General features: G+C 43.7%; 2 protein-coding genes across 4 annotated transcripts in view; one reads left to right on the top strand and one right to left on the bottom strand.

The window, feature by feature from the left end:
- ptpn22 (protein tyrosine phosphatase non-receptor type 22) overlaps positions 1-12570 on the top strand; it is a 29589-nt gene extending 17019 nt beyond the window's left edge. The window contains exons 12-27 of one of the 3 annotated variants that reach the window (XM_035383422.1): positions 586-698; positions 968-1554; positions 2108-2197; positions 2724-2813; positions 3154-3231; positions 3650-3721; positions 4125-4252; positions 5311-5338; positions 5648-5728; positions 6876-7009; positions 7485-7512; positions 8332-8394; positions 9009-9121; positions 10177-10207; positions 10684-10755; positions 11500-12570. In XM_035383422.1, the coding sequence (XP_035239313.1) occupies positions 586-698; positions 968-1554; positions 2108-2197; positions 2724-2813; positions 3154-3231; positions 3650-3721; positions 4125-4252; positions 5311-5338; positions 5648-5728; positions 6876-7009; positions 7485-7512; positions 8332-8394; positions 9009-9121; positions 10177-10207; positions 10684-10755; positions 11500-11561 (1770 nt within the window). In that variant the 3' untranslated portion in view covers positions 11562-12570. Of the gene's footprint in view, positions 1-585; positions 699-967; positions 1555-2104; positions 2198-2723; positions 2814-3153; positions 3232-3649; positions 3722-4124; positions 4253-5310; positions 5339-5647; positions 5729-6875; positions 7010-7484; positions 7513-8331; positions 8395-9008; positions 9122-10176; positions 10208-10683; positions 10756-11499 lie in introns of all 3 variants that reach the window. The other 2 variants (XM_035383421.1, XM_035383423.1) reach the window with 2 other exon arrangements.
- A 216-nt stretch (positions 12571-12786) lies between these two features.
- LOC118208592 (lysine-specific demethylase 9-like) lies at positions 12787-26824 on the bottom strand. Its single transcript, XM_035383425.1, is given in 8 exon segments — positions 12787-17042; positions 18700-18808; positions 18934-19101; positions 19590-19732; positions 20299-20436; positions 23563-23955; positions 23957-24192; positions 25690-26824. Coding segments are annotated over 8 exon segments (2268 nt in total). The 5' UTR covers positions 26222-26824; the 3' UTR covers positions 12787-16493.
- Positions 26825-27239: the final 415 nt, after the last annotated feature.

Here is a 27239-nt window from a genome sequence, read left to right as displayed (position 1 = left end):
GTAACATAATACATCACTCATATACATTCTTCTATGATTAATATCGAAAAATTAAAATTTTCATTGCTTTATGATGAATATATCCAGTGTTCATCAAAGGAGATTTCCACAAAGGGATTGCGCTTGATGCAGACATAACTGCAAAATAAGCACACTTTGGCCAGTGGTTTTTGTGGATAGGTTTACATTTGAGAACAAACTCTGAAGTGAAACCAAGTTCTGTTCAGAGACACAAAAAGCTGTGCTTGATTCCCACAAATTACATCAAAGAAACTAAAACCCACTACTTCTCTCCAACAGATGAGCAAGTTTCTGTGGACAGACTAGTGAACAGACTGTCCACAGTATACTGCATATTTGATGGTTGTGGATATACACATGTACACAGTACTACACACATGCTTGCATAAATGCACTCACAAACATGTGCAAGTGTCTCTGCCGGGACATGCACGCACAGCTCATGTTTATTAAATGTGTGACACAACATTTGTCAAGGGTCTGTGGATTATAGTTTGCTAGAGTTTGCTGTTCCTCTCCAACACATGTGGTCCCCCCCCCCCCCCCCCCCCCCCCGTAACTCAGGTACCAGCTTCTCCCACCCCCAGCCCAGTGTCCAGTGAGAGTGACCTCACAGCCCCTTGTGAGGTGTTGAACCTGGACCAGGAAGAGGAAGTACACCTAGTGCCATGGCCCAGGTAAGGTGTTACTCTGTGGAGCCTAAGACCCCTTTTTTATATCTTTACCTTGGTGTAGTATCATGACATACTGTATAATCAGATCTATAAGACTGAAATATTACACTCTGAAAAAATATAACTGAATAATCTAGTCTTCTAGTGAGATCATAAAAAGTGGATATTGGGGCAGCTATTGAGGCAAATATTAAGAAATGGCTTTGAAATTCCAGTATGACCATCTCAAGAGTATCACCTGATCAGTGGTGTCACACACTCTTCTGTCCCAGGCACATGAAAAGGGAGGAGCCAAAAGAGTTGACCAACTGGGAGACCGCAGGGGGCCTCTCCCCACTGCTGCTACGCCTTCCAGCAGAGGAGGATGGTTGTAATGGTCTGGTGTCCCAGTCATCCAAGTTTTCCCCTGAGGATACCCTCAGCTCTCTGACTGAAAGTTCCAGACAAAGGGCCCAAGGAGAGTGGGACTTCCAATCGGAGAGGCACATCAGTCAGCATGCCAAAATGGCGGGGGTGGCTGAACTCATCCCAAAAAGCTGGACCATGGCCCTGCCTACTCAGGAGGACGCAACCACCCAGAGTCCTAGCAGGGGGAGCTGGAATGCCCCACAGGAAGAGGAAGTGGCCCTGCTGGAGCTGGAAGCAACCCCCAATTCTCCAGGTTGCTGGGAGTTCTCCTGCTTCTCAGTGGAAGACCCTTACTTCAGTCCCAGCTCTCCCCAGGACTCACAGGCTACATTGGACCCAGAGGAGTTGCCGCCCTTCGACAGCAGGACCAGTAACCTGTGCCTCACCACCCCTGCACTGACCCTCAATGACCATCCACTGGTACTGCCCCAATTTGAAACCCTCGCCACAGGTAAGAGGGTGTCCCCAATCTGCTGTCCATCAGAGATTCCCTCGAATCTGAAATAGTGGAAGTGTTTGCTGTGACCTACACATTACTGCTGTAGTCAAGGCCCATTCTTGTTCCTTGTACATATTTAACATATTGTTTCATTGTTCATAGTGTTTCAACACCAGTATCAAGAAACAACACATAGTTGATGATCCAGACCAGGAAAATCTGTCGACCACATCCAAGTGTATTTGCCGTATAACATTGTCAAACTGAATATGAAATATTAGACACACCTATCCAGTTGTTCAGAAGAGCAGGGTGGGCAGGAAGGCAAAAGTCTGTTTGAGATTAGGAGCGATAACAGCCACCCCAAATAGACCAGGTGTCAAGACAGCTCTACCACATCACATCCTGGCTCCAGGAAAAGGGCGAAACCCAAAGCTTGCAGAAAACCTTTCATAGCCATGCCAATCATGTTCATTTTACAGCTGAAAAAAATCTGTAAAAGTAGTATCTGTGCATTTGTGCCCATGGCTGTGTGTGTGTGTGTGTTTTCTGCACCTTAAAGTAGTCACTCCAGTCTCTGATGAAGACATCCCCCCCTCACCACCAGAGCGAACTCCTGAATCCTTCATCCTGGCTGACAGTCCAGTAAGTCCAGGTGAGCCTCCAACACAATGATCTCAAACTTTCTCCCCTCCTTTTACATCCCTCCTTCCACATAAATCATTTGCAGAAACCAGAAAATAACTTTCAAATCCACCATTGCATTACGTTATATACACAGAACTTTTCAATGAGCTTTGAATAGAGTCTGTTCAGCCCCTTTTCTAATGTCCTTGCAAGGCACAAGTCTAATGGTTGATCAGAGCTGCACCTTAGTGCCGTAGCAAGGCACACTAACAGTATTGCTTCATATGCAATGCCAATATCAGACAAGAAGTAAAACAAAGTTAGAGATGCAGACCAGGAAAATATGTAGAGCACATCCAAGTGTATTTGCTATATAATCATGTTATACAGTACTGAATATGAAATATTATACACATTATCCAATTATCAGAAGACCATGACAGACAGGAAGGCAGAAGAAAACCTTCCAGGCACTTAATCTTCTGATATTTTTGGACAGAGACCATTCCTAGCCATGCCAATCATTTTCATGATTTTTTTGCACCATGACATAGCCACTCCAGTCTCCGATGAAGACAACCCCCCCTCGCTACCAGAGCGAACTCCTGAATCCTACATCCTGGCTTACAGTCCAGATAGCCCAGGTGAGCCCCCAACACAGTGATCTCAAACTTTCTCCCCTCCATTTACATCCTTCCTTCCTTGTATGCCTCTGTCTACCCCCCACCCCAAATCCCACTACCGCTCCTTCCACAGAAATCCTAAACAGAAACCAGAAAATAACTTTGAAAACCAGTATTGAATGAAGTTATGTACACAGATCTGTATAATGGTTTCCAAACAGACTTTCTCTCATTTCCTTGCAAACCACACATTCATTTCATGCCCATTTGCTAAGCTGTGCTACCATTTCAACCCCTCGCTCGAAAGAATCAGCTTCCTGTACCAATATCAATTGCTTGCGTTGTGTGTGGTGTCCTCCAGAGAGGCCTCCTAGCAGTGACAGTGAGAGGCTGCTGACTGTTCTCCCACTGAACACGACTGAGACGCTCTGTGGAAATGGTAAGCTGGGAAAAGCAGCTCGGGTCCATCTGTGGGTCCCGTGGTTCTGTTATCATCAGCAGTAGTGCTTATTTCCATTAGTCTTACCCAGGGCGAGCTGCATAGCAGACATATTGAACTGCAGTCTTATACAAGTGATTGCTACTTGGATAACTACCTTATGCAAGTGATTACTACCAGGTTAATTGACTTCCTCATTGGCACAAATCCATGTCTAGTACAGGAATACACCACACTATGGTCTATGGCTTATTACTGCAGGAGTGAAATGTTGAACATGCTATTAATTAAAAATCACATGGTTATCATTTTCTCTTGATGTTTTAGCTTCAAAGAGGGTTGATACCAAGGTTGCACATGGTCAGTCAGATGGGTGCCATCAAATAATAATATTACTTTGAATGCTATGTCTCTCCAGGGAGCCCCCCCTCACCTGTGCCCCCCCTGCCAGAGAGAACCCCAGAGTCCTTCATCCTGGCCACTGATGATGGTATGTGCAACAAAGCAACACTCTGATCTGAATGCTTTACGCTTTAGTTCTCTTTTGTAACAAGTGTAGTGACATTTCCAACACTATCAGGAGAGCACCAGGGCATAATGGCATGAAGAACAACTGGGATAGAAACCGAACAAACAAGGCTCCAGAGCCCCAGCTAACGTTAATGTTAATGCTAATGTGAATAATAATAATAATAATAATAATAATAGGCTTTCGGAACCTTATAGTGTAATATGGTAAAGGAGGTCTCTCCAAGTTAAACCCCATAAATGGAATCCACCAGGGTGAGGCACCATAGCAGTATTTTTGCACCAGAATACTCACAACACTCCAGTTGAGGTAGAGAGGGAGGGAGACTAAGGGAAGCTCCTGTGCCCTCCTGTGTCCTCTGCAGATCTGCTGCAGGGTGTGGCCCAGCATGAGCCGCTCAGCCCCAACCCCAGAGTCGGGATGTCCTCTGAGTGGTGTGGAACCTCAGAACCACCCTCACTGGAGCCCAAGAAATCCTGGGCCCGGAGCAAGGTGAGCACCAGACAGAAGGAGCTCTCCACAGGCTTCCATTCACAATTAATAGAAATGAAAGCAGGCAGCCTAAAGTGCTTCAAAGCACAGGTCGGTCATAGCAGTTTCAATAAATTAACTGCGTATAAATGAGACAACTAAATGAAAAGGGTTTCCAATTAAAATAGAATTTAAAAGAATATCATAAATCAGAATGTAAAAATAAATACTGTATACTGTTTAAATGCACATTATTGATTTGAGAACCCAAAACTTGGAAAATATTGAAGCCATAACATAAATCATTTTGGGGTCACATTTCAAAATCAAAAGCAACAGAACAACTGTATGAAATTAATATAAGTAACTAAAAACAACACCGCCAGCAAACCACAGATGACACCAATTGCAGGCACATAATGCATGGCAGAACTAAAAAAAGCGGATCCTTTTAAATGTCAGCTTCTACTGCTCTTAGTTCATAAACTGGGGCAGGATTGTAAATGTACTGTAAAATTGAGTTGCTTCTGCACTTCTTTTTGGTTGGTTAGAGGCTTCACACCATAAATGGTGCATGGCACAGAAGTAGCGAAGTGAAACCATTAATTCGAATCCTTTCTATAAATGTAATATAACAGGATGTGATGCAGTAATTTATTTTATGAAAACATGCATGGCTTTGAGGTCTCACTCCATCTGTCCCAACAGTAACAAAAGACTGCCACACTGCCTTTCTTTGAGAATATGCAACATTTGATTTTTGATATAAACCCATTTGCAATGCAGCTTGCATGAAGATCAATATAATGCTGTGAGCATTTTAAAAGGCATGCATTCAAACACACCTTGTTTAGATTGGGCCTGAGCTGAGTGCACTAATTAGTCACTAGCTTGTGAGTAAGTAGCTTGTGGGAGAAAGCACACGACATTGAGATGTGAGACATTATAACTGGCAATGTCACTGACAATCACTGCAACCTTACGGTAACGTTGGGGGAACGTTGTGCAACACCCCAGTGTCTGTGGTTTGCAAATGAGCCAAAGCAAGACGATGACAAACTTTTTCCACTCTCTTTCAGAGCTTAAAGGTCAGAATGTCGATGCTGGGTGAGTTGATTGAACACATCTCTTTTTAAATATCTCTTTGTATGAGGAAGATGGAATGTAGGTAGATGATCTACTGTACTTCTGGTCATTAGAAAGACACGAGCTTCACGATGAATGTGGGCTGAGCGATTACAGGCACATTTCTTACATAGCTTTGATACCTGTTATCAGCTCTTGCCACTGTTCCTGTTCCGCAAAGACATAGTTCAGTCAAATCTACAAGCTGTTCTATTGCAACAAGGGCTTGTACGCTGCATGCTGTATACTGTACTGACTTGACTTTTTTACTCCCTGACCACCCTATTGCAGTGTACCCTTCTTTTTCCCTGGCATCTGCCCCAGTTCAACCACAGCCAACTGCCCCTCATCTTCCTGCTACTGCTAATATAGGTGAAGTTTGCCCTGAATAATATCTTCCTTGAATCTATCAGTCTTTGGCAAAAGCATCTGATTAACTGTTGACATTAATGCATAAGAATTTAACCTCCTCCATCTTTTATGCTCTCACTTAGCTATTAATATGGTTTATGTTCTAACCCAACTCTCAAAAACCAGAAATAAAGTAATGTGACAGTTCCTTTGCCTGTTTTTAGGTGTGATGTCATTGGGTAAATTATCTGATTGACCTTTTTTGCAAAAAATCCTCTTTGTCTGCCACACCACCTCTACCAAAGAGATCTCCGGAGATATTCGTCCTGGTTTCAGAGGAAGGCCAGCTCCTTATGTTCGCCAGTGTCTAACCACAACCCACAACATTTTGTTTTCTGAGCTTTTCTACTTCATTTTCCAATTTAATAAAAGTATCATAATACTATAATATAATTAAAACCAAGATTGAAAACATGGGTTTCCATGGAAGTTTGCTTCATACCTCCAAAATTAAATTAAGATTGCTAAGCAAAGATATCAGATGCTAGGGTAAATATTACTTGGACAACAACATATTCTTTGTCTTTGATTTTGATTAAAAGGAATATCCTTAATACATGTCCGTGTCCTCAGTCCAGTGCATCAATTTATTGAAATAAGCAATAAGAAATAAAATAATCTGTGCCAAATACCATCCGGGGCATGGAGGAGAAAGAGGCAAAGGGAGGAAGAAGTGAGAACTGATTACAGTTTTCATAAGAATTAAGACCCTTTTTCACTCGTGTCATTTTGCAGTGACAGTGTTAAGGGGCGACCATGAAACCCTCCAACACATACAGTGAGCTCCATAATGTTCGGGTCAAAGGCATATTTTTTGATTTGATTCTGTACTCCATTATTTTAGATTTGTAATCAAACAATTCACATGTTGGTAATTACAGATTCTCAGCTTTTATTATAGGGTATTGTAATACATTGTTTCATCTTGTAGGAATGAAAGCACTTTTAATGCATAGCCCCCCATTTCAGTAAAAACATGTATGTAGTTGGCCACATGTGTCTGCAGAGACCCTTTGCCCCTCAAAAGGTCTCTGCATGGCCCTGTATTCAATAACGTTTTTGAAGCAAAGACTTGCGATGACTTTTCAAGCCGAGGATCTTTTCTCAGGTCCAGGGAACCAAAATAGCGAGCCGGTCCCGCAGCTGAGCAGAGAGCCTTCTCACAGGATCGGGACGTCCTCCGAGTGGGCAGGAAATTCGCACCCAAAGACGTTCCTGGAAGTGGTGATGAACCGAAGCAAAGTGAGAGACAGTCACTCGCTCACCCAGAGACTCAGTCATTGGTCCCTTAGAGACTGTGACCCGGAGCGCTGCTCTTGTGACCAGACTGTCATAAGTTGTTTTAATGCTAAGCTGACAGGATGATAAAAGTATTTATGTATTCAGGGACCCAAGAAGCACAAAGCAGACTTCATCATGATGGGCAAAGCTGAAAAGTGCCTGATTGCATCCTTAAAATCAGGCCCACGCGCTGCTTGACAACGTTCATCCACATTCTTTCATTGGAAAAAGAACATCAAGTTCTTTTGAGGAAAGTAGGGTAGATAAAATGATTAGGCCACAAAAATTATTTTGGGTTATCTTATCTGAGCCTAAACTAAAACCTTAAAACTTTTCTTTGGCACTATAGGTTCCAGGGACTTAGCTTAGCTAGCTGCATCTGTTATTAAAGGACGTATTTTAATTGAATGCTCCATCATTTCATTTTCTCTTACAGAGTGTTAAAACGAAAAGTCCAAAGAATGGTAAGAGTGCGCTATGCCCTGGCCGTGGTACAGACTTGCTACAGTAACTTTCGCCTGTTTGCAGACTCTCCTCAGTTCTTCTGCTTAAATAGGCCATGGCTGCTGCCAGCCTTTGAGGGGCCCTAAGCCCTTCAAAGGGGCCCTTCAACTGACCGCTTTCACACGCTAACACTACAGTGCTCTTTTACGGAATGCGTCATTATATAAAAGAGGAAGCTGCGTAACTGGCTCCTTCACCCTCCAGGCTATCCAGGCTGCTTTCAAGCATGGGTACCCTCTCTTGCCACTAGAGGGAGATCCAACACTTTGTTTTTGAAAGGCAATGACACTGGTCAAAAACATTTATGTGTCAAATTTGCTTTGAGTATAGTTGACTTATTGCATAATGGATATTTGCGCATTTTGTTTCATTCCATAGACTTTACAGCTTGTTCAAAGCATTGTTACCATGACAACCATCCGTAGTTATGACTGACAATTTAAATTATACAAATACAGAATTGGTCCAGCCTTTTTGTTTGCAATTACCCGTAGTTCTACTTTTTTTAATTGCACAAATACGAGTTCAATAAATCATGTGCTATACTGCATTTAACTGTATTGACATTTTAAAACAAATTTGAAGGCAAGACAAATAATGCTGAAACTTCAGAATGCATGTGTAAACATCGTGCTACTATATGTGTAAACATTGTGCTACTGTATGTGGTGAGCAGTGTCATTAGTGCATTTAGTGGAGTGTGCTCAGTAGGGTGTGTGGCAGTGTGTGCTAGGCGCAGTCTATCGGCCTGTGTACTCAGCTGTGTTTACGTCTTGCAGATAGATTGTCTGTGGCTTGTCCGGCCGCTGCTGCCAGTGTGGCTGTTGCACCTGCAGGAAACGGTGAGTGACACTACGAACACTCCGCCTCTGCTTCTCTCTAAGGCAAACGAGGGATTCACTCATGAAAAACACTGACACACACGCACTGACACACACACACACACACACACACACACACACACACGGACTGACACGCACACACACACACACATCCTCTTTCTCATAATCGCTTACGCACACGTGCACACACTACACTCACACACACACTCACACACACGCACACACACACACACACATACACACACACACATGCACACGTGCACACACACACACACACACACACACCCTCTTTCTCATAATCACTCATGCACACATGCACACACTACACTCGGACACACACTCACACACACATGCACACACACATGCACACACGCACACACACACACACACATCCTCTTTCTCATAATCGCTCACGCACACATATGCGCACACACACACACTGAAACATGCACATGTGCACATACATGCACGCACACACCCTCTTTCTCATACTCTTGCACGCACGTACACACACACACACCCACCCCCACACACTGACCGGCCTCTCTTAGAAGACTCGCAGAGCTGAAAAACACGACCATCTCTCTCTCTCTCTCTCTCTCTCTCTCTCTCAGCTGCAGCAGAGCTGTTCGCAGACAGCGGGACATCAGCCAGCGCTGGTGTGGCTGGGGAGAGACAGAACAAGAGCAGCGGGAAAAGCTCTCTGCCCAGCATGACCCGGTCCAAGGTACTATTGCCAGCAAATACACCCCATTAGTGTCTTACGCCCAGCCGAGAGTGCATGCCTGCACAGCTCCCTCAGAAATGATTCACAACCTTCTTAAAGATTAATAAAAAAGACTATAACATAACACAGTAATGTAAGTACTGAGCTACACTCTTATTGTCAAATGTGGAAAATATTGTACTTTAAAAATGATTCAAAGGAATCAATCAAAATAACACTTTACTAAAATTATACATTTATTTGCCTCACAAATTAGTGTTAAAATATTCCCATCCCAGCTTTCAGCACTGTGTGCACCCTCTCTCTGCAAGGATAACACTACCAAGTTGCCTTCCATACTGTTTTATTCATTTGTAAACATCCACTGACTTGTGAGGGCCCTTTGTCTTGTTTCTATTGGGAGTTTTCATTAATTTCTTAATTCTTTGCCTTTTAATGTGGTTATGAGTGAAACAGGAAGCTACAGGAGGCCACAGTACAGTTCCCTAAAACTGAGAGCAACTTTAAAAAGCTTGTATGTTAATGTACTTATTTTTTTAGATTTTATTTCACAGAATAATCAGGGGTGTAAATAATACTGAGAACTTGAAGGAGTATAACGGAATATCATTTTGACACGTATTGAGCATAGAGTATGGCTCATTATATTTATTGTTTATTTTATACAGCCTTTTTGTTGATCTCTATCAAGGGTGTGAATAAGTTGGGCGCGTGTGTGAGAGAGAGAAAATAAAAATTGATTTAGGCTTATCCATGTTGTATTGTTATTCTAATGTAAATATTTTTTACACATTTTTATCTTTATGATGCAATTTTTTTGGGAAACATGAATGTACCTTTCATGCCAATGAAACAAATCATTGTTTTGGTTCTGTACCGAGAACGAAGAATAAAATATGATCCACAATGAAATCCTCAGTAGGCCATCTTCTGTTTAATGGAGTCTATCATCGCTTTGTCTTTCATCCTTGGTGTAAGGAGAGGGACTGGTATTCAGACAATTGCAAACAATTCAGTGAAATATTATTCAAATGTTGTTACTTCTCTTTTCATAGAGCCTGAAGTTTCTGAAAAATATACGGAAACGTAAGTATATATATTTTACCACCTTCAATGCATCAATGGTAAATGCTTGACATCCCTTTTCAAAGAGCCTGTGAAATGCTATTGTATCATAAAATACTAAAATACATAATGGTCAAATGCAGGTTTTTTTAGACTAATTACACACGTGAGGAATTTGCATTGTTCTGTCAAGCACGCTAGAGTGAGAATCTCCACAGTTTTCTGCATTTTCATTGTCTAACAGAGAAACTTCTTCATCAGTTAAACTATAGAATGTTTTTTAAAAATCTGAATTAAATTGACTATTTTAGGTTTGACTCAAACCTTTAGTATCTAGATGCGGGATTTGGGATTCAGAATGTAGTCTTATTGTATTCTGACTGCAATCAGCATTAGGATAAGTGCTAATACATAGACAGTAAGCAAGAACGTATGAAGCTTTCTTAATTCTGATATGGCGATATGCTCAGACAGTCCTGTCCACTTCTCTCCCTCAGCCAAAGGGGACCAGCCCACAGCAGCCGCTCCCCCAGAACCTTCCCACAGCACAACCCTTGGGTTCAGATTTGGTAAGCCTCCCTAACAGAGACACGAAGGTCCCCTTTTACAGCATTCATACATGTGCGCACACACACATACACACACACATACACACCCGCAGTTCCGCACACATGCACACACACACAAGATCTGAAGTCACAAAAACCAGCTCATTCCAACCTCGCCACTCCCGATTGGCAAATTTAAAATAATAAATCCTTGTGCTTCACTTTGAAGTCCCCATTTCTTTTATTTCTAGCCCAATCTTAGCACTTTTAATAAAATGTAAATTGTCAGGTTAGTTGAATATGTTCTTCCAGGGCAGTTCATTCTGTTAGCAGTACATTTAATTCTAGCACTACTTGTTCTAAGAGTGCCAATTCTCTTTTTTAGTAGTATTTCTCTTAATAGTGTATTTAAATGCACTTATCGGCTTATGCAATTTGTTTTGTAAGTCACTCTGGGTGAGAGGGTCTATTAAATGGATGTAATGTAAGCTTTTCAAAGCAGTTCCAGTGATGTGTGTTACCACAAGGTGGCAGTGTGTTATCCAAAAACGGTAATGGGGGCTTTCATCGTGAAATGCCATGGAGACTCAACACTGCTGGTTCCATAAAAAGGTTTTGCATTGGACCCCGAATAGAAAAGGTTACATAGTAAAGATTGTGCTAATCGGAGTCTGTAAATTCAGCCTGAAGCAGTGGAACATCTAGTCTAAATTCTTATTTTACTCAGGACTGTTCCCTGATGATGATTTCATTTGATTCCTCCAGGATTTGGGAACCGTTTCAGGAAGCCCAAAGGCCCAAGGCATCAACCCGACACGTGGGTGTGAGGGACCCAGGAAATGTGGGAGCAGAGAGGAAGCATCCCTTCATCTATCAAAGCCCGGTGTCCTGAAGCCCTCACGGGCACCTCTTCGGCCCACTTTGGGTCCTCAGCACAGGAAAAAAAAGAACATCTGTTTAACTCCCAGGGGAGAGCATGCACCATGCGGGCAGTCGGAGAAGCATGGAAGTTATATGACCGCTCTCTCAGAATGAACACATGGTGAAGAGCACCTTAAGGAATGATGCAGGTGAATGATGGTCAGGAGATATTTTTTGTGTTGTAGCAAGAAACATTGTAGTTCTGCAACCCACCGAAACGTCATCAGAACAGAACGAGGGAAACATTATTTTGTATTTATGAGTAAGATATATTAGCAAATAGTATATTAGCATGACTGGGACGTGCTACTGTAATTGTGTGAATGGAATGTAGAGGATAAGCCATGTTGTAGAGTAACGACTCAATATCCTTCTTTAGAGGTTAACAGCCACTGTTCTTATTAACCAGAACTGGGATGGATACCTTAATACTGAAGAAGCTGATAATTAAGCACATTCCCCAAAAGGAACTGCTTACTCAGAACTCTCTGATATTTTCCTCATTATTAGACAAAACTAGTGCGCCATACGGATTGCTTTATGAAATAAAGGGCTTATGCACACAGTCATTGATAAAGTGTTCTGAAACTTGGTCCTGGGGCCCACCTGCATATGTTCATTTTTGTTCAACTGCATCTGGAACCTCTGAAATGCAATGAGCTGTTAAATGTTCTCGTTTTACATTCTTAAGGCCAAATGATGTCAGAAACAGCGATACATGCCTTGAAGAAAAAATAATGTTTAAATGATTAAATTTTATATTGACAAGTGAAAGAAGTGGTGTGCTAATTGCTGAAAGTGTGGACACTTTCACCCAAAAAAGTACAAGTTATTGAGCTTCTGTATTTTTCATTAGCATATAATCAGTTCTTGGAGAAAAATATTATTTTTCTATGAATAAATATTCCCAATGAATTTCCCAGTTTGTATTTGAAACTGCGTAGCCCTGGGTGCAGTTAATTATATTTTATGCATTTTCCATGCAATCTGCGTGGATGTTTTAACTGGCACATACTTTACATACAAAATTCACCTTCTCATTTTAATGAGGCTATGATCTCTACTTCATAATAAACTGGTCTGAATTCAATTATTTACATTCACACAGATATTTCACTCATAGAACATGTGTAACCATTTTAAAATGATTTATTTAGAAAAATACAAGAAAAAGTCTATGCATTCCATTGTGTTTACACAATCATACAGTTGAAAAGATCCACACTGTTTATGGAGATCTAATAAACGTAAATGATTATATTTACCAAAAGAAATGATCTCAATCTCAATGATCTGGTCATACCAACATATTTATAATTATGTTTTTAAAAAGGTCACGAGAAAGAGAGTCCTCAATATAGACATCAACGAGAGCTACTAGTGATATTACAGTTACACAAAGCATGCCTCGATCCCCAGGCAAACTTTCCTAAGACAAAGAGTACAATCAAAAACGTAAGAAAAACAAAAAGAACAAAACACAGTAAAATTAGCTGCCAATTTATTTTTCAAACCTATAATGGACCTAGAAATTCACTTTGCTAAATGCTAACCATTTGAATCTATTTAAAATATCGTAATTTTCTGGAAAACTGATCAGAGCCAGTCCTACACAAAAGATGCGTGAAGATAATTTATACACACTGAACTTGAACTTTTTTAAAGCCCACAAAGTACAAAGTGTTGCTTTTTCTGCCCACCAAAACGACCATGAAACGGGCAAGGCCCAGATGATTACTGCCATGGTAGAACACCAGATAACTGGCCTGTGACCTGAGATGTAATGGCCTCAAGACAATGACATCATATGGCATCACAGGTCAGTCCCAGCAGAGTGACAGCTGAACTGTTGGGATGTGTCACATTAAAACAAAAGCACAGGTAGAGGTGAATGTGAATGTACGAGACTGGCTAAAAGGCACTCTCGAGAGGCACTCATTTCAGTGGCACAAGCACAGGGTTCATTTAGTCAATTTTGGATTTCACCAACACCAAGGTGCAAACAACGGGACCGTTTAAATTCAGATGTTTTGCTGGTGTTGAATTCTACATTCTTAATTGGGTGCATATTTTATCTTGCTACAGTCTTCTAATCAATTCCAAATAAAGAGCTAAACCCAAAAAAAATTTCTCTGTAGGAAGATACACCAAACTTTGACGTTCAGTTGAAAGGACCGAAGAGGATGTTCTTTGAATGATCAGCTTGAAGTTCAGTTCAGCTCAGTCCTGGTGAACGAGACTAAACAAGCACTGTGTTCCTTGTGTCACAAGCCAGTTTATCAGTTTTATCCCTTTCAATGCAATTTCGCCTCCAAAAGTAGCACATCGGGTGAAATGCGTTACCTAGATACATAACTAGACTCAAAACAGCGGCTACCACATTGCACTCCAAAACTATTGTTTTACTCTTCAATATTATAAAAACATTTTCATCATATAAACAATTATGGGCATGGATTTTGATCAAAACACTAAAAAAAAGCATAATTTAAGTGCACATATCTTTCTAACAATATTACATTTTCACAATTGGCTGAATCAATGCAGGAAAATTAATATTCATATCAATAATCACAAGCAAAACAAAGATTTTCCTGCCAAATACAATAACAGCAATTTTTCACAGACAAAGATGGTCTTAACAAAGACAGGACTTCCTTTTACCTTGATAGGATTCATCATCCTATTTATCCATCTGAAGACGTGCTTACATCTTCTATTGTTACACCAGCCTTAACAAATGCCTCTTTTTATATAACCTTCCGGATATTGTGCAAAACATTCTTTGTACTCTCAAAATCCTTCACCATCTTCCCCGTGGTCATATAGTAAAAATTTAAAATAAGAATAATGCAAACAAAATTTGGATCTGAGGAAAGAAAAAGTTCTCTATAAGAAAACTGTATAAATAAAAACAAGGCCAAATAGGACAAGGGTGCCTGGGAGCAGTCAGGACTTTGTGCCATCTACATCTCAAAAGCTTGTGAAATGTAAGAGGAACATACCGATAAAAACACTTCGGCCAAAAAGAGTGAGGGGGTTTTTTTTCTCGTAACCCCTGAAAGTCTTTGCCCATGAGAAGTACTTGGGACGGCCACTCAACGTCCCCTTCCGTGCCTGCTCAATACTGTTCCAAGGAACACAATTTACACATCACAATGCACAGCCAGCTGACCCGAATATTATCGCAACTATGTGTGTGTGTTTTTCTCTTGGATCAATGCTGACCAGATTTACTGATCTTTAAATCACCTGGATAGCTCATTTTTTCACTGAGTGCAATATATTAGCTGGTCTATGCTCTATAAAGATCAGTCAATTGACAGAATCTGTGCCATATTGAAAACAAATAAATTAATACACTTGCAAGCATCTCCGGAACCACACAGGGTATAGGGACAAGCTGCAACTATCCGCACTCTTCAGGCCAATGCATCGCCCAATAAATATAATTTAGTCTAAATAATCTTTTAAACCTGTGTCATTTTTCATGTAACTTTTCAATTTAATCAGTAAGATCAATCTGCCTTCTTCTGCATTTACAGAACAGAAAACTGCCAAATCCTGTGAATAGTGGTCAATAGTCTGGCATTAATAACAACATTAATACATAGCAAGCCATAAAGTGGTCATAAAGGGTCATAGCCAATGACAATGGATTTCTCTATGTTAGGAGATCTTCCCTAGAGACAAGCCTCCCAAACCAGAAAATACAAGAGCTGCATAACATAAGTGGGAAACCAATTTGATCTTATTTGTAGGCACAGGTCAGGTTTGCAGCCTTGAAAAAAGGTACAAATATCATTGAAATTCTATTCAGTCACTATTGAGGACATTTGCCCTTTTCCAAACCCCACTGATTTTTACACTAGAGGGGACGTCTCCCCCTTTTAAAGAGAGAAACTCATTCCTCTGGAAAGGTGGCAAACAAAACATTTCCTGAGAGATTCGCACCATCCTAGATATTTACCCTGAAATTTGCACAGAACAGGGGACAGACACATGTTTGGAAACAGAATTTTAGTAGCTGCATTTCTGTCATGGCCACCAATGGCTCCACAGGGGAGTTCTTCCCTTTGAGTAAGAACACCTTGATTATTACAGAAGATCTGACAACGGAGATGTGGAAAGACTTTGAAATACTTCCTGTTTTTATTTCGTACTGTGAATAAAACACCAACGGTTTTCCCCCTGCACTCAAAATAATGGACACAAACCTAGAGCCTTATTTGCACATCAGTGACAGCAAATCTGAAATGCACTCGCAGGAGCTGGAAAATAAGGGGCCGCAGACATGGGTTTGAATTTCAAACCAATTGTTTTCTCCACCGAGGTTTCAGAAAATAATTTGCACGTTGCAAAGTTACAAGACTTCACATAGTCATCAGCCGAGCGACAGCTGCTGTTTCTGATATGCGGCAGGCACTTCTTCTGTAAAACCAATTAAATAATCTTCATGAAACAGGGCAGAACTGGGAAAGCAGAATAACACGAGACTTCACCAGACAGATTTCTGGAAAACACAATAATGAATACAAAACTGAAACACTAACATCTCGGTAAAGAGCTCATTAAAATACCACACTTTGGTCAAAATGAAGCTAAATTTCTTCAGGGGCCATCTCAAAATCAAACTGCTTTATAAATAAATTAAAAAAGAGGTTACACGCACACGCGCGCACATACGCACACGCACACATAATCTGTACATATTGAGAAGAACGGTCCACATTTTATTTTTGACATTGTGGAATGTCAGTCATGTTCAGACCTTTGTCTTTAGATAAGTGCCCACCCATCCCTTTAAAGTTAAAAGCACACACATTAAGAAGAGGTTGTTATTTGGGTGGATCTGTTGGCCGGTATTGAGGGTCGCAACATGGAGGGGAGCCTTGGCCCGGCTGGGAGAGGACCAGCGAATGTGCGTGTGCCGAGGAGGGCGGGGCCGGGTCAGAAGGGGCGGGGCTTGGGACAGGCTCTTTGTGGGGAGCTGGGAAGGGGGCGGGTCTAGCCGGGTGGGACGTGGAGGACTGCAGCTGCCAGGGAGGAGTGACGGGCCTCTGGAAAACCCCCTCCTCCTCCGCCTTCGCATCTCCCGCCGGGGGGGCGGTCTCCGCCCGCGTCTGGGGGCAGGGGGGCGCTTTGGTGTCGGGGTGGGCGGAGTCCTGGGCGGAGCTCGGGGCGTCGTGGGCGGGCTCCTCGGCGGAGTGGTACTGCTTGAGCCGGATGTGCCAGGCCAGGCTGCAGACGGCCGACACCGTCTTGAACTGGTGGATGACGTTGCGGGGGATGAAGTAGACGTCGTCGTCGCACAGCTGCACACGCGCGTAGCGGATTCCCTCCCGCCGCAGCTGGTTCAGTTTGGCATCGTCCACCCACTGGACACACTGCACAGAGAGTGCGGGATTGTGGGTAAGAGGCGCTACCCACCTCCTCTTTTCCGTCTGGATCAGAGGGTCACGTAGACGACACACTCAGTAGCTGAGCATTAGTGGAGCGCTTCACCCATGCTCAGATTTTTAATATGCTGTCCTTCATCCTTATCGTGGCATGAATGCAACATACAATATAATATAATAATTTTTATATAATTATTGTACTATATAAAATTACTTTTGTTTATATAATACAATATATTTTATATACAATTATTATATTGTATATAATATGTTTTGTATGTAAAAAATTATATACAAAATATATTTAAAAATTATTTTTATATATAAAGTATATACATTTTTTATAATTTTTCATATACAATATTTAATTAAATTTTATGTAAAAGTATTTTATATACAATTATTTTATAATAATTATTCAAACAGAAACACTTTTTTTATCTGCAACTTCAAACACTTTTTCTTTGCTGAGAAGCAGATAATCTTCCATAATGTATGGAACAGTGTAAAAACCATGCACTGCAGTCTGGGAAAATGGGGAAAAGAGTGGATCACTGCGCATCGTCTGTAACATGCAAGGAAATACGGAAGCTGTCATCGCAACTGAAATGGCTTAATGCCTCCATGACAACCGCATGCACCAGACACAGGACCTTGCATTCTGCACAGCAGACTGCCCATTCAAATCTCCGTGCTGGCATGAAGGGCAGCAAATAGCCTAACTGTTTCGTTTACAAACCTGAATATGTGCGCATATTCTGATATGATGTCTTTGAACGTTGTACGGCGTAGGAAATGTTTCTTTCAATAACATATAGTAGGTTAATGGGAAAGAAATATGTATGGAAATTCCATTTCTGGATGAATGTACCCTTCAGTAATACCTCTGTATTTGTACCAAATGGTTCCAGTCTAAAAATAAGTCTCGAGAAGCCATGAAGACAGATCCTGCGTTTAAAAGCTTCTGACTGTACTCCAGAGCCTCTGTACCGGGCTTCCAGCACTCACAGCCTGCATGCAGACACCACGGCGGTTTGAGAGCAGCAGTCCCTTCACCTCCCCCCAATGGGCTGCCCTAAATGCTCAGTAAACAAGCCATGTGAAAAAAGAACTGTCACATCACATATTTCTCAGAATTATTCAAGGAGCTCGGTCCGAACACGGCTGGCCCCGACTCATCGTTTAACCCATCCTCCCAGTCTGTTATTTAGCGCACCACGGCTGGAGCGATGGCCGCCCTCAGACCTTTCTCTACCGCCACGGGGCCCGCGGGCGACTCACAGGTGACGGAGTGGACGGCACCTCCTGTGATCTCACCTCCGGCCCTCATCAGAAGCTTACCCAGCGACTCATTCATTGGGCAGCAGTGTAGTATAATGGGTAAGGGGCTGGCCTTGAAATCTAAAGGTTGCAGGTTCGATTCGGGTAGGGCACTGCCGTAGTACCCTTGAGCAAGGCGCTTAACCTGCATTTCTTCAGAACATATCCAGCTGTATAAACGGATGCAATGTAAATGCTAGGTAAAGGTTGTGTAAGTCGCTCTGGATAAGAGTGTCTGCTAAATGCCTGTAATGTAATGTACTGTAATTCGCCGAGCCCCACGGGGCTAACCGTGGACGGGGGAGACCAAGCGCTCGGGCCCTACCTGGGACACGGGAGGCTCGTACAGGTCCAGCCGAAGCCTCTGGACCACGTCGCCGAAGTCCTCCGCGTGGAAGCAGACCACGTCTTTGGTTATCCGGGGTCGGTCGCACCTGGAGCGCCCGGGGGACAAACGACAGCGTTAGCGCCAGCTCGGCTCCTCGCTCAGCCAAGCGTTTCTTCTTCACTGCAACCTCAAAGAGGTCAAATCGTCACGGCGACCGCGAGGGGGGCGTACCACTCTCCGAACTGCACGGCCTTCAGCACGCCCACGGCCGCGGTGCTCTGCCAGTCGAAGCTCTGGCCCACGTGGTCGGCGTGCGCCCTCGTCCGGTCCTCAAACAGGACCTCCCGCGGCTCGCTGGTCCTGGGCAGGTAGTGCAGGTTCTTAATCTCGTTCATGGACCTGCGGAGAGGCGGGAGAGCTGGGGTAACGAGCCAGTCAGACGCCGCGGTAAAACAAAATTACCTGACAATAATGCTTTCAGTCGTGCTCATTTATTAACCAATTAAAAACAGAATATAGATAGAATATATCAGCGGGTTGGCAGCGGTCTTGTTTCGAGCTTTATTTTTAGAAGTAATTTAAAAATGAAGATCCTTCAGAGACTCCTCTTGTTGACTTAAAGAGATTAACCAGACTGTTAAACTGACACACTATTATGTAAACAAAACAGAAAATTACATCATAGGGCAATCATTAAAAAAAAAAAAACTTTTCTCATAAGTTACACATGGAAACTGCACACAGTCTTGTGGCCAGGCCGTGTATAGTGGGGTGTCTGCAAGCTAGAGTGTCTGCAACATAAAGTCTTATTCCTGTGGGTATGTGTGGGGGCGGGACTGGTCAAAGGGGGCGGGGCTTGGGTCAGATATGTGCGTAGGAGTGGGTACCTGCGCCGTTTGAAAGGGGACTTGGGCATGTCTGCGGTGGGCACCATCTGCTCGCCCGGCCGCACCCACATGATGGGCCCGTCATCGCTTTGGGAGCGGCACTCCAGCTTCAGGCTGGACAGGCTGCCCCAGGGAAGGGTCATCTACACGGGTACAGCGGTTGGGACATTTAGAATTACTGGACAGCCAATACAGCCCCGTAGCACATGATACTCTGGTGCAGGGGGGGTATAGAGTTACCATAGACAGGCAGACAACCACACACAAACACACAGACACAGAGACACAGAGACACAGAGACACAGAGACACAGACACACACACACACACACACAGACACAGACACGCACACAGAGACACAGAGACACAGAGACACACACATGCACGCAGACAGAATAAACTGAACATCTTTGCAAACACATAACATGTGACAAAGCATAAGAAAGGACAGGCTGAACACAAACCCTTCACAGTTCAAACTGATTTCAGTCAGTGATTTTGCATGCTTAGGCATGCATGAAATAAGGCCAAGAGCATCACACACATCAGCATCTATTCAAAACCAAAGAGCAACAGTGCAACAGCGGCCAATATGCTTTCTTGTGCTTCAAAAATATTTTAGTGAAAGCCTCATTTCAATTAGTTTTTTTTTCTCTCCACCCAACAATTTTTTTTAATCAACACTACATACCTTGCACTCTCTGCCTCACCTTGAGAAATGGAGATTCCTCCAGCATGTCCAGGAATTCTGGGAAATAATCGCCCACTTCCTCATCCACGGCCCCGACCAGGCTGATCTGCCTCATGGGTCCAGCCCGGTACGTCCCGGAGCAGTAGGTCCGATTCACCTGCAAGGACGCCACGGCAACCAGAATTGAGAACAGGATCTACACTGAAGGGCCTGTTTGTCTGCCTTACATTATGGCCTGTTCCTAAACACCGATGCTCCTTTTCACTTAACAACTTAAAACAATCGGCAGGAGAAAAATGCCCAAAATCATTTAAACATGGAAATGGATCATTTAAAATGGGCTTCTCTATCCTTTCACCCTTCTAATCAGTTAGGTCAGATGCAACAATAAGGATCATGGTTATTTTACAGGAAAATACCTAAAACCTCGTTGCTAAGACGTTTGGCCCGTTGATTGCATGAAGTGTCCTCCATTTGCAAGTTTCACACCTCTACACATTTTATTTCAAAATGAATATAAATAAATGTAAGCCTACATTTTAAATCTACCTTGATTTGATTAGGCTACTATTAACTATTATTTTCATCCATTGCTAAACTGAAATACTAGAACAACTCACAGACCATTTTTAGGCATAAAAGACACTATAATAAGCATTAGGCTACTTGCATAATAGGTGTAATATTAAAGCTGAGGTCACTGAAATTCGTCCTGGGGTGTGGCATAAGAGGGCCTTTCTTTATGTTTATATAGCCTACTTCAAACCCAGCACCTTACAGGCCTAAGCCAGTTACAGCTTTAAACAGAACATCACTATTTATGCTCCTCATCTATTTTCAAACTGTTTGAGACGAGCAGCACTACAGGCGCTTTCTAAATTCAGGTTCTGCACCTAGCTCCGGTGCGTGTGGGGGGGGGGGGGGGGGGGGGGGGGGGATTAATGAGCAAACACTGTCACGTGTTCTTGTATACTTTGCCCTCCTCTCACCATTAGCTCACAGGGACACTGAAGCAGCAGCCAGGTTTCTGCTTTGGCACCGGGAGCTGTGTCGAGACCCTGTGAGCTCGGGCTAATCAGATCGCGGCTGTCGGGAGGGATCGTTAAACCGTGACGGGACGGCAGCGGCGTCGCGTGGCCTCCGGGGCGACGGGCGAACTTGGCACCGGGGCAGCCCTGCGCTCCAGCAGCGCCGCGCACCGCACTGCCTACCGCAGGATAAACACAGAGCCTGAACACAGAGCCTGAACGCAGAGTACCCCCGGCCTACCACAGGATAAACACAGAGCCTGAACACAGAGCCTGAACACAGAGTAACCCCGGCCTACCGCAGGATAAACACAGAGCCTGAACACAGAGTAACCCCAGCCTACCGCAGGATAAACACAGAGCCTGAACACAGAGCCTGAACGCAGAGTAACCCCAGCCTACCGCAGGATAAATGCAGAGCCTGAACACAGAGTAACCCCGGCCTACTGCAGGATAAACGCAGAGCCTGAACACAGAGTAACCCCGGCCTACCGCAGGATAAACACAGAGCCTGAACACAGAGTAACCCCGGCCTACCGCAGGATAAACGCAGAGCCTGAACACAGAGTAACCCCGACCTACCGCAGGATAAACGCAGAGCCTGAACACAGAGCTTGAACACAGAGTAACCCCAGCCTACCGCAGGATAAACGCAGAGCCTGAACACAGAGTAACCCCAGCCTACCGCAGGATAAATGCAGAGCCTGAACACAGAGTAACCCCAGCCTACCGCAGGATAAACACAGAGCCTGAACACAGAGTAACCCCGGCCTACCGCAGGATAAACGCAGAGCCTGAACACAGAGTAACCCCGGCCTACAGCAGGATAAACGCAGAGCCTGAACACAGAGTAACCCCGGCCTACCGCAGGATAAACGCAGAGCCTGAACACAGAGTAACCCCGGCCTACCGCAGGATAAACGCAGAGCCTGAACACAGAGTAACCCCGGCCTACCGCAGGATAAACGCCAATTCTCGATATTTCAAATGTTTCTGAGCAGATCAGAGTGCACAATACAAGCCACTCCTACTGAGATTAACCAGCAACTCCCCCTCCCCACTCCCCAGGGATTCTAAGGGGAATTTTCCAGCAAGTTTGTTCTGGGGAGAAACACTGAAAGCAAACAATGATGATTCAAGACGCAGGAAAGAAAAAGCAGAGTCAAATGAAATATCAAATTCCATCTAAAAATATTAACATCTTTGGCCATTAACATACCTGAAAGTTAAATCTGACATTTTATTTTACTTGACTTTACAGGCTGTCATTTTTTATGCTACATCAGTCAGTATATAGCTTTTACAAATCAACTTGCAGTCTAAATATTCCTGTTTTTCATTTTTTGCCACTCAAGCTTCCATTTCACACACACATCCTTTTGTATTTTGCACTGATTCAGTTATTAGGCAAAGCCTTATAGAAATTCTGATTAGACAAATAGCTAGAGAGATAGTGGCTTCAATTAATCACAGCTCAAAAAGAATTAAAGATAAAAAGTAAAAACAAACTGCAGCAAAAACCAATTCGCTAACCTCTGATAGCCCGAAAAGAAAATCACACCAAAATTGTCCAATTTTCACAAAGAACAACCAATCAAACAAACAATGCTGTCACGTTTAACTGCTGCAATTCAGCAGAAAGTGCAGCACTTTCCAGCCAAACAGCTGGGCCTCAGCCTACATCTGTACCCATAATCCTCAAGTCATCCTCGGTGACCTAGGGTCTGATCCACCATGGCCTGGGGCGGATGCACCACTCCTTATCCAGCTCATTCCAACCAAACAGTCCTTCAAATTCATCAATTCATTGGCGCTTAATATATTGTCAGAGACATAGGATAAACACTCCCACAGCCCGCTACAGCCACGCCCCCTCACCCCAACCGAAACAGACGGTACTGGAGTGAAAAGGGCTGGAGTCCAGTGCTGTCCATACACACAGCCAAGCACAGTCTATATGATGCCTGTGATTAAAACATTTACATTAAGCAAGTGCTCTTATCAACAATCTACATTTTTAGCGCACAATCCGTTTATGCAGCCTGAAATGCACTTAATCAATTCAGGTTAAATACTTAGCTCAAGAGCACAACGGCAGCGCTTGACCTGAGAACTGAACCTGCAATCTTACAAGCCCACTTCCTGAATCATTATACTACACTGCCGCCCCCATGTCTAGACCAATGCAACAGGCATCTTTTTGCAGAGCAGCCAGAGAATACCCATGAGTCCACACGCACGTGCACGCGGCCCACCTGAGAGTGGAAGTTGGCGATGGTGGTGGTCTCGATGTCCTTCTTGCCCAGGATCTCCATCTTGACGGGCGTGCTGGGGAAGTTGAAGGCGAAGTAGTCGAGGAAGTCGGGCAGGTAGGCGGCGGCCCCGTGCACCACGGCCAGCGCGTAGCGGGCGGCGCCGCGGGGGCTCTCGTCGAAGGCCAGCCGCAGGAACTCCTGGGCGAAGCGCTCGGCCTCGGTGGGCGCCAGCGGCGCCAGCTCGTCGGCGTACGCGTGCAGCACGGCCGCCCCGCCGTTGGCCTGCCGCTCCTCGTGGATCAGCTGGCCGTAGCGGGAGCCCGTCTGGAGGAAGCTGCTGCGGATGAAGTGGTCCTGGTGGGACAGGAAGCGGGAGCGCGAGCGTGCCCCCCCCGGAGGCGCGCCGCTCGTCCCAGTCCCACTCGTCCTTCGGGCAGGCCGGGGCGGGGTCGCCTGGGGGCGCGGTGGGGGGGCAGTCCTCGCCGAGGCCGGAGCACGAGGTCTGCACCTCCTTGTGGGACATCTTGAGCCTCTTGCCGCGCTCATCTTCCCGATGTTTCCTCTTCTTCTTCTTCTTCTTCAGGAGGTACTCGTCCACCAACTGTGTCTTACCATTCTCATCACGGGCCTCTGTAAAGGTTGGTAGTTAAAAAAAAACAGGTGTGAGTGAACAAAGAAAGAGCACAAATTAGCAAATGAATGAGTGAATGACATATATACAGAGCTTCTCATCTCAGGTTCTCAAAGTGCTTCACAGTTAATCAGTGAATAAGACACTTGCACATCCCCTTCGTAAATGGACAGATTCCCTCTCAATCACTCATGTTACTCCCATACTGAACACATATACTAGCATAACTACATGAGTATTGTCCAAATCATTCATCAGTCCACCCTGTTCTTAGACTAAATGAATGAAGTTAACCTTTTACTGTTTCTGAGATCTTAAGGCACTGAGTGTCCGATCATTTTACTGCAGATTTTATAGAAAGGAAGACTAGTTGACTTCATGGCGCTAGCTAATGGGGATCTAATAAACATAATTACTTTCTGAAAGAAGCTTTTGCCTTAGAAATGGCACATGAATACTTTCCCTTTCAAATTAACCACATAAAAATATAGTTATCACATGCTCCCTTTGCCTTCTGGCAGACTGAGAGACGAGAATGCTCTATAAGCTTTTGTAAGTACGCAAGACCCAGTTTAACTTTAACCTATAGACCCACTGAACTCCAATATAACCGAGGAAAGCAGTGTAGACTTCAAAAAGACAAATCAGTACTGACTCCTGATGAATAAAGTACACACTAGAAGACCACCGCTGGGTATAGATCAATGACATTCAGTTCGCCGTCTGCACGGACTGCTGTGGCATAACAGTATTGTGACAACCAAAAAACCTCGAGAGATCTACAAATACGTCACGAGGCACAGGTGAAAAGTCCAGAAAGTAAAAGTCGTACCCTGTGTTTTTTCTCCACCCATTTCACTAATTAGTTCAACCGCCTGGCTGAAGAAGTATTCCAATGAGTAAATCCAGGTGAGTGGAACAAAATACTGGGGAGGACTTTTATTTTCTGAGAGGGCATTTTCAAACACACACCCGTTTTCCTTTGAAGGAAACAACAAAAAATATTTTGAAGAGCTAAACTGAATATTCGTGCAGAGCAAACGGTGAACCCACACATCATTCATGACACATGCTTGTTTCTTAACCCAAATGTAGCTAATAACGCGAAATGTACAACCTGTCTTGAGATACAAAAGAACAAAACAGAAACAAATCGCATACATATCATGCGTAACTATTGTTGTCAAGTAATTGCACATGGGTCCACTTAGCTTGATCTGATAATAATAATCACATCTCTGCAAATGCAAATAACGCCCACAACGTGACTGATTGTTAGGTTACAGAGCTAGCCAGCATGTCAGTCTGCATATATCAGACGAGTAAACAAGTTTAGCACGTCTAACCTTTTCCAAGACTACAGTAAGTTAAGTACACAAAACCACGCTGTAACCAAACCATAATGCGAAGGGATCGCGCATGGTCGTGCGTAATGTCGCCAGCGAGTGTGTGAAATTGTGTCAATGAGTGAAATATTTGGTTCGGCACCGTTTTACCTTTCTTTTTCTTGCTCAGTCCAGCTTTCACGTTGGCCTCTGCGTTTTCCTTTTTGGGCTTGAGTTTTATTTCTTTATCGCAGTGTTTCTCCTTGTTGTTGTGGCTCTTGGCCTTGGCCACTTTGAGGGGAGTGAAAGTGAACAGTCCGGGCGGCACTGGGGGCAGGACTGGAGGCAACGGCTTCTGCTCGAGTTGCGACGGAGCCACCTTTTTGGGGTGACCTGCGAGTAAGGAGTCTTTCTTGGTGCTGTTGTGGTGATGGTGACGTTGCAGAGCAGCCTGGTCCGAACTAAAGGTACGGGGCTGGGAATTCTGCTGTTGTTGATGCGGCTGCTGTATTCGTTGTTGAACATGTTGATGGTTGAGATGGTGATGGAACTTAACTTTCTTTGCCTCTTTCTCGAACCTCTTGTCGACCGAGGGGGAGCATTCTCTTTTTTTCTTCTTTTTCTTCTCTTTGGTTGTTTTATCCAGGCTGTCTCTCACCTTTTCTTGTACTTTTACACGAACCAAACCGACCTGCGCAGCCATTTTGCACGTAGATTTAAATGGCTATGGATATGGCAGGACGCAGGTCTATTGGAACTTGTAGTTCTTACAAAGCATCCTATCAGATTCCAGCTGTTTGTAGTTTTTTCGCTGGCTTTGCTATATGCGCAAGCTCACCTGTTGTGGTCATTGGGGCTTGTAGTTTTATCGTACAGCAAGTATATCTGGGATATAGAGTTATGAGAATGGGGTGCGTGCGCGTTTGCACGCGTCTTCTCTTGTGGCTGACGTAATGGTTTAAAGGTTGGGCGGCCCTCTGAATGCGAGCGAGGTAGACAGTTCTGGTGCTTTGCAAATCTCCGAGGCAAAATTGTGCCATTCCATTTAAACGCATTCGCTGACCAGAGAAGATATTTATAAGTTATATTTTAGGTGGGTTTTGTTGATCTGATTTTTCCAAAATGACCGAGCTAGATTACTGGTTTTACTGGAGGACTAGTTTTACTGTAGTTATGTATTTGTACGATCTGATGCTGTCAATGAATTAAAAATTTGCCGGACTGCTTTTGCAGCTGTTGTCATTATCCAAGTGCGCCCGTTATTTTAATTATTACGGGTTTGTCTATGTAATTAAGCAGATCAGTAAATCATTACTTTGACGCAGAGATATCAAAACGAACCCTTACGGTTACTTTCTACGGTAGAATCATACCATCTCTGATGGATGGCTGATGGCTTTGCCGGACTGCTTTTTCAGCTGTTGTCATTATCCAAGTGCGCCCGTTATTTTAATTATTACGGGTTTGTCTATGTAATTAAGCAGATCAGTAAATCATTACTTTGACGCAGAGATATCAAAACGAACCCTTACGGTTACTTTCTACGGTAGAACAGACCCTTTTCGTGTGCGAATTTCAGTGCTGACTTCACTTAACTGTTCTGTAGTTCAGCTGCATAGATGGCAACTACGCGCGCGAACGGTGCACCCTTTTAACTGCGCGGCAGCGCCTGTTACCCATGTTTACTATCGTTTGTAGTGATATACATTTTTTTAACGTTT

Source organism: Anguilla anguilla, chromosome 11, assembly GCF_013347855.1.
Source record: "Anguilla anguilla isolate fAngAng1 chromosome 11, fAngAng1.pri, whole genome shotgun sequence".
NCBI lineage: Eukaryota > Metazoa > Chordata > Actinopteri > Anguilliformes > Anguillidae > Anguilla > Anguilla anguilla.
Note: the sequence above shows the minus strand (reverse complement) of the source record. Positions and strands in the feature narration are given on the sequence as shown.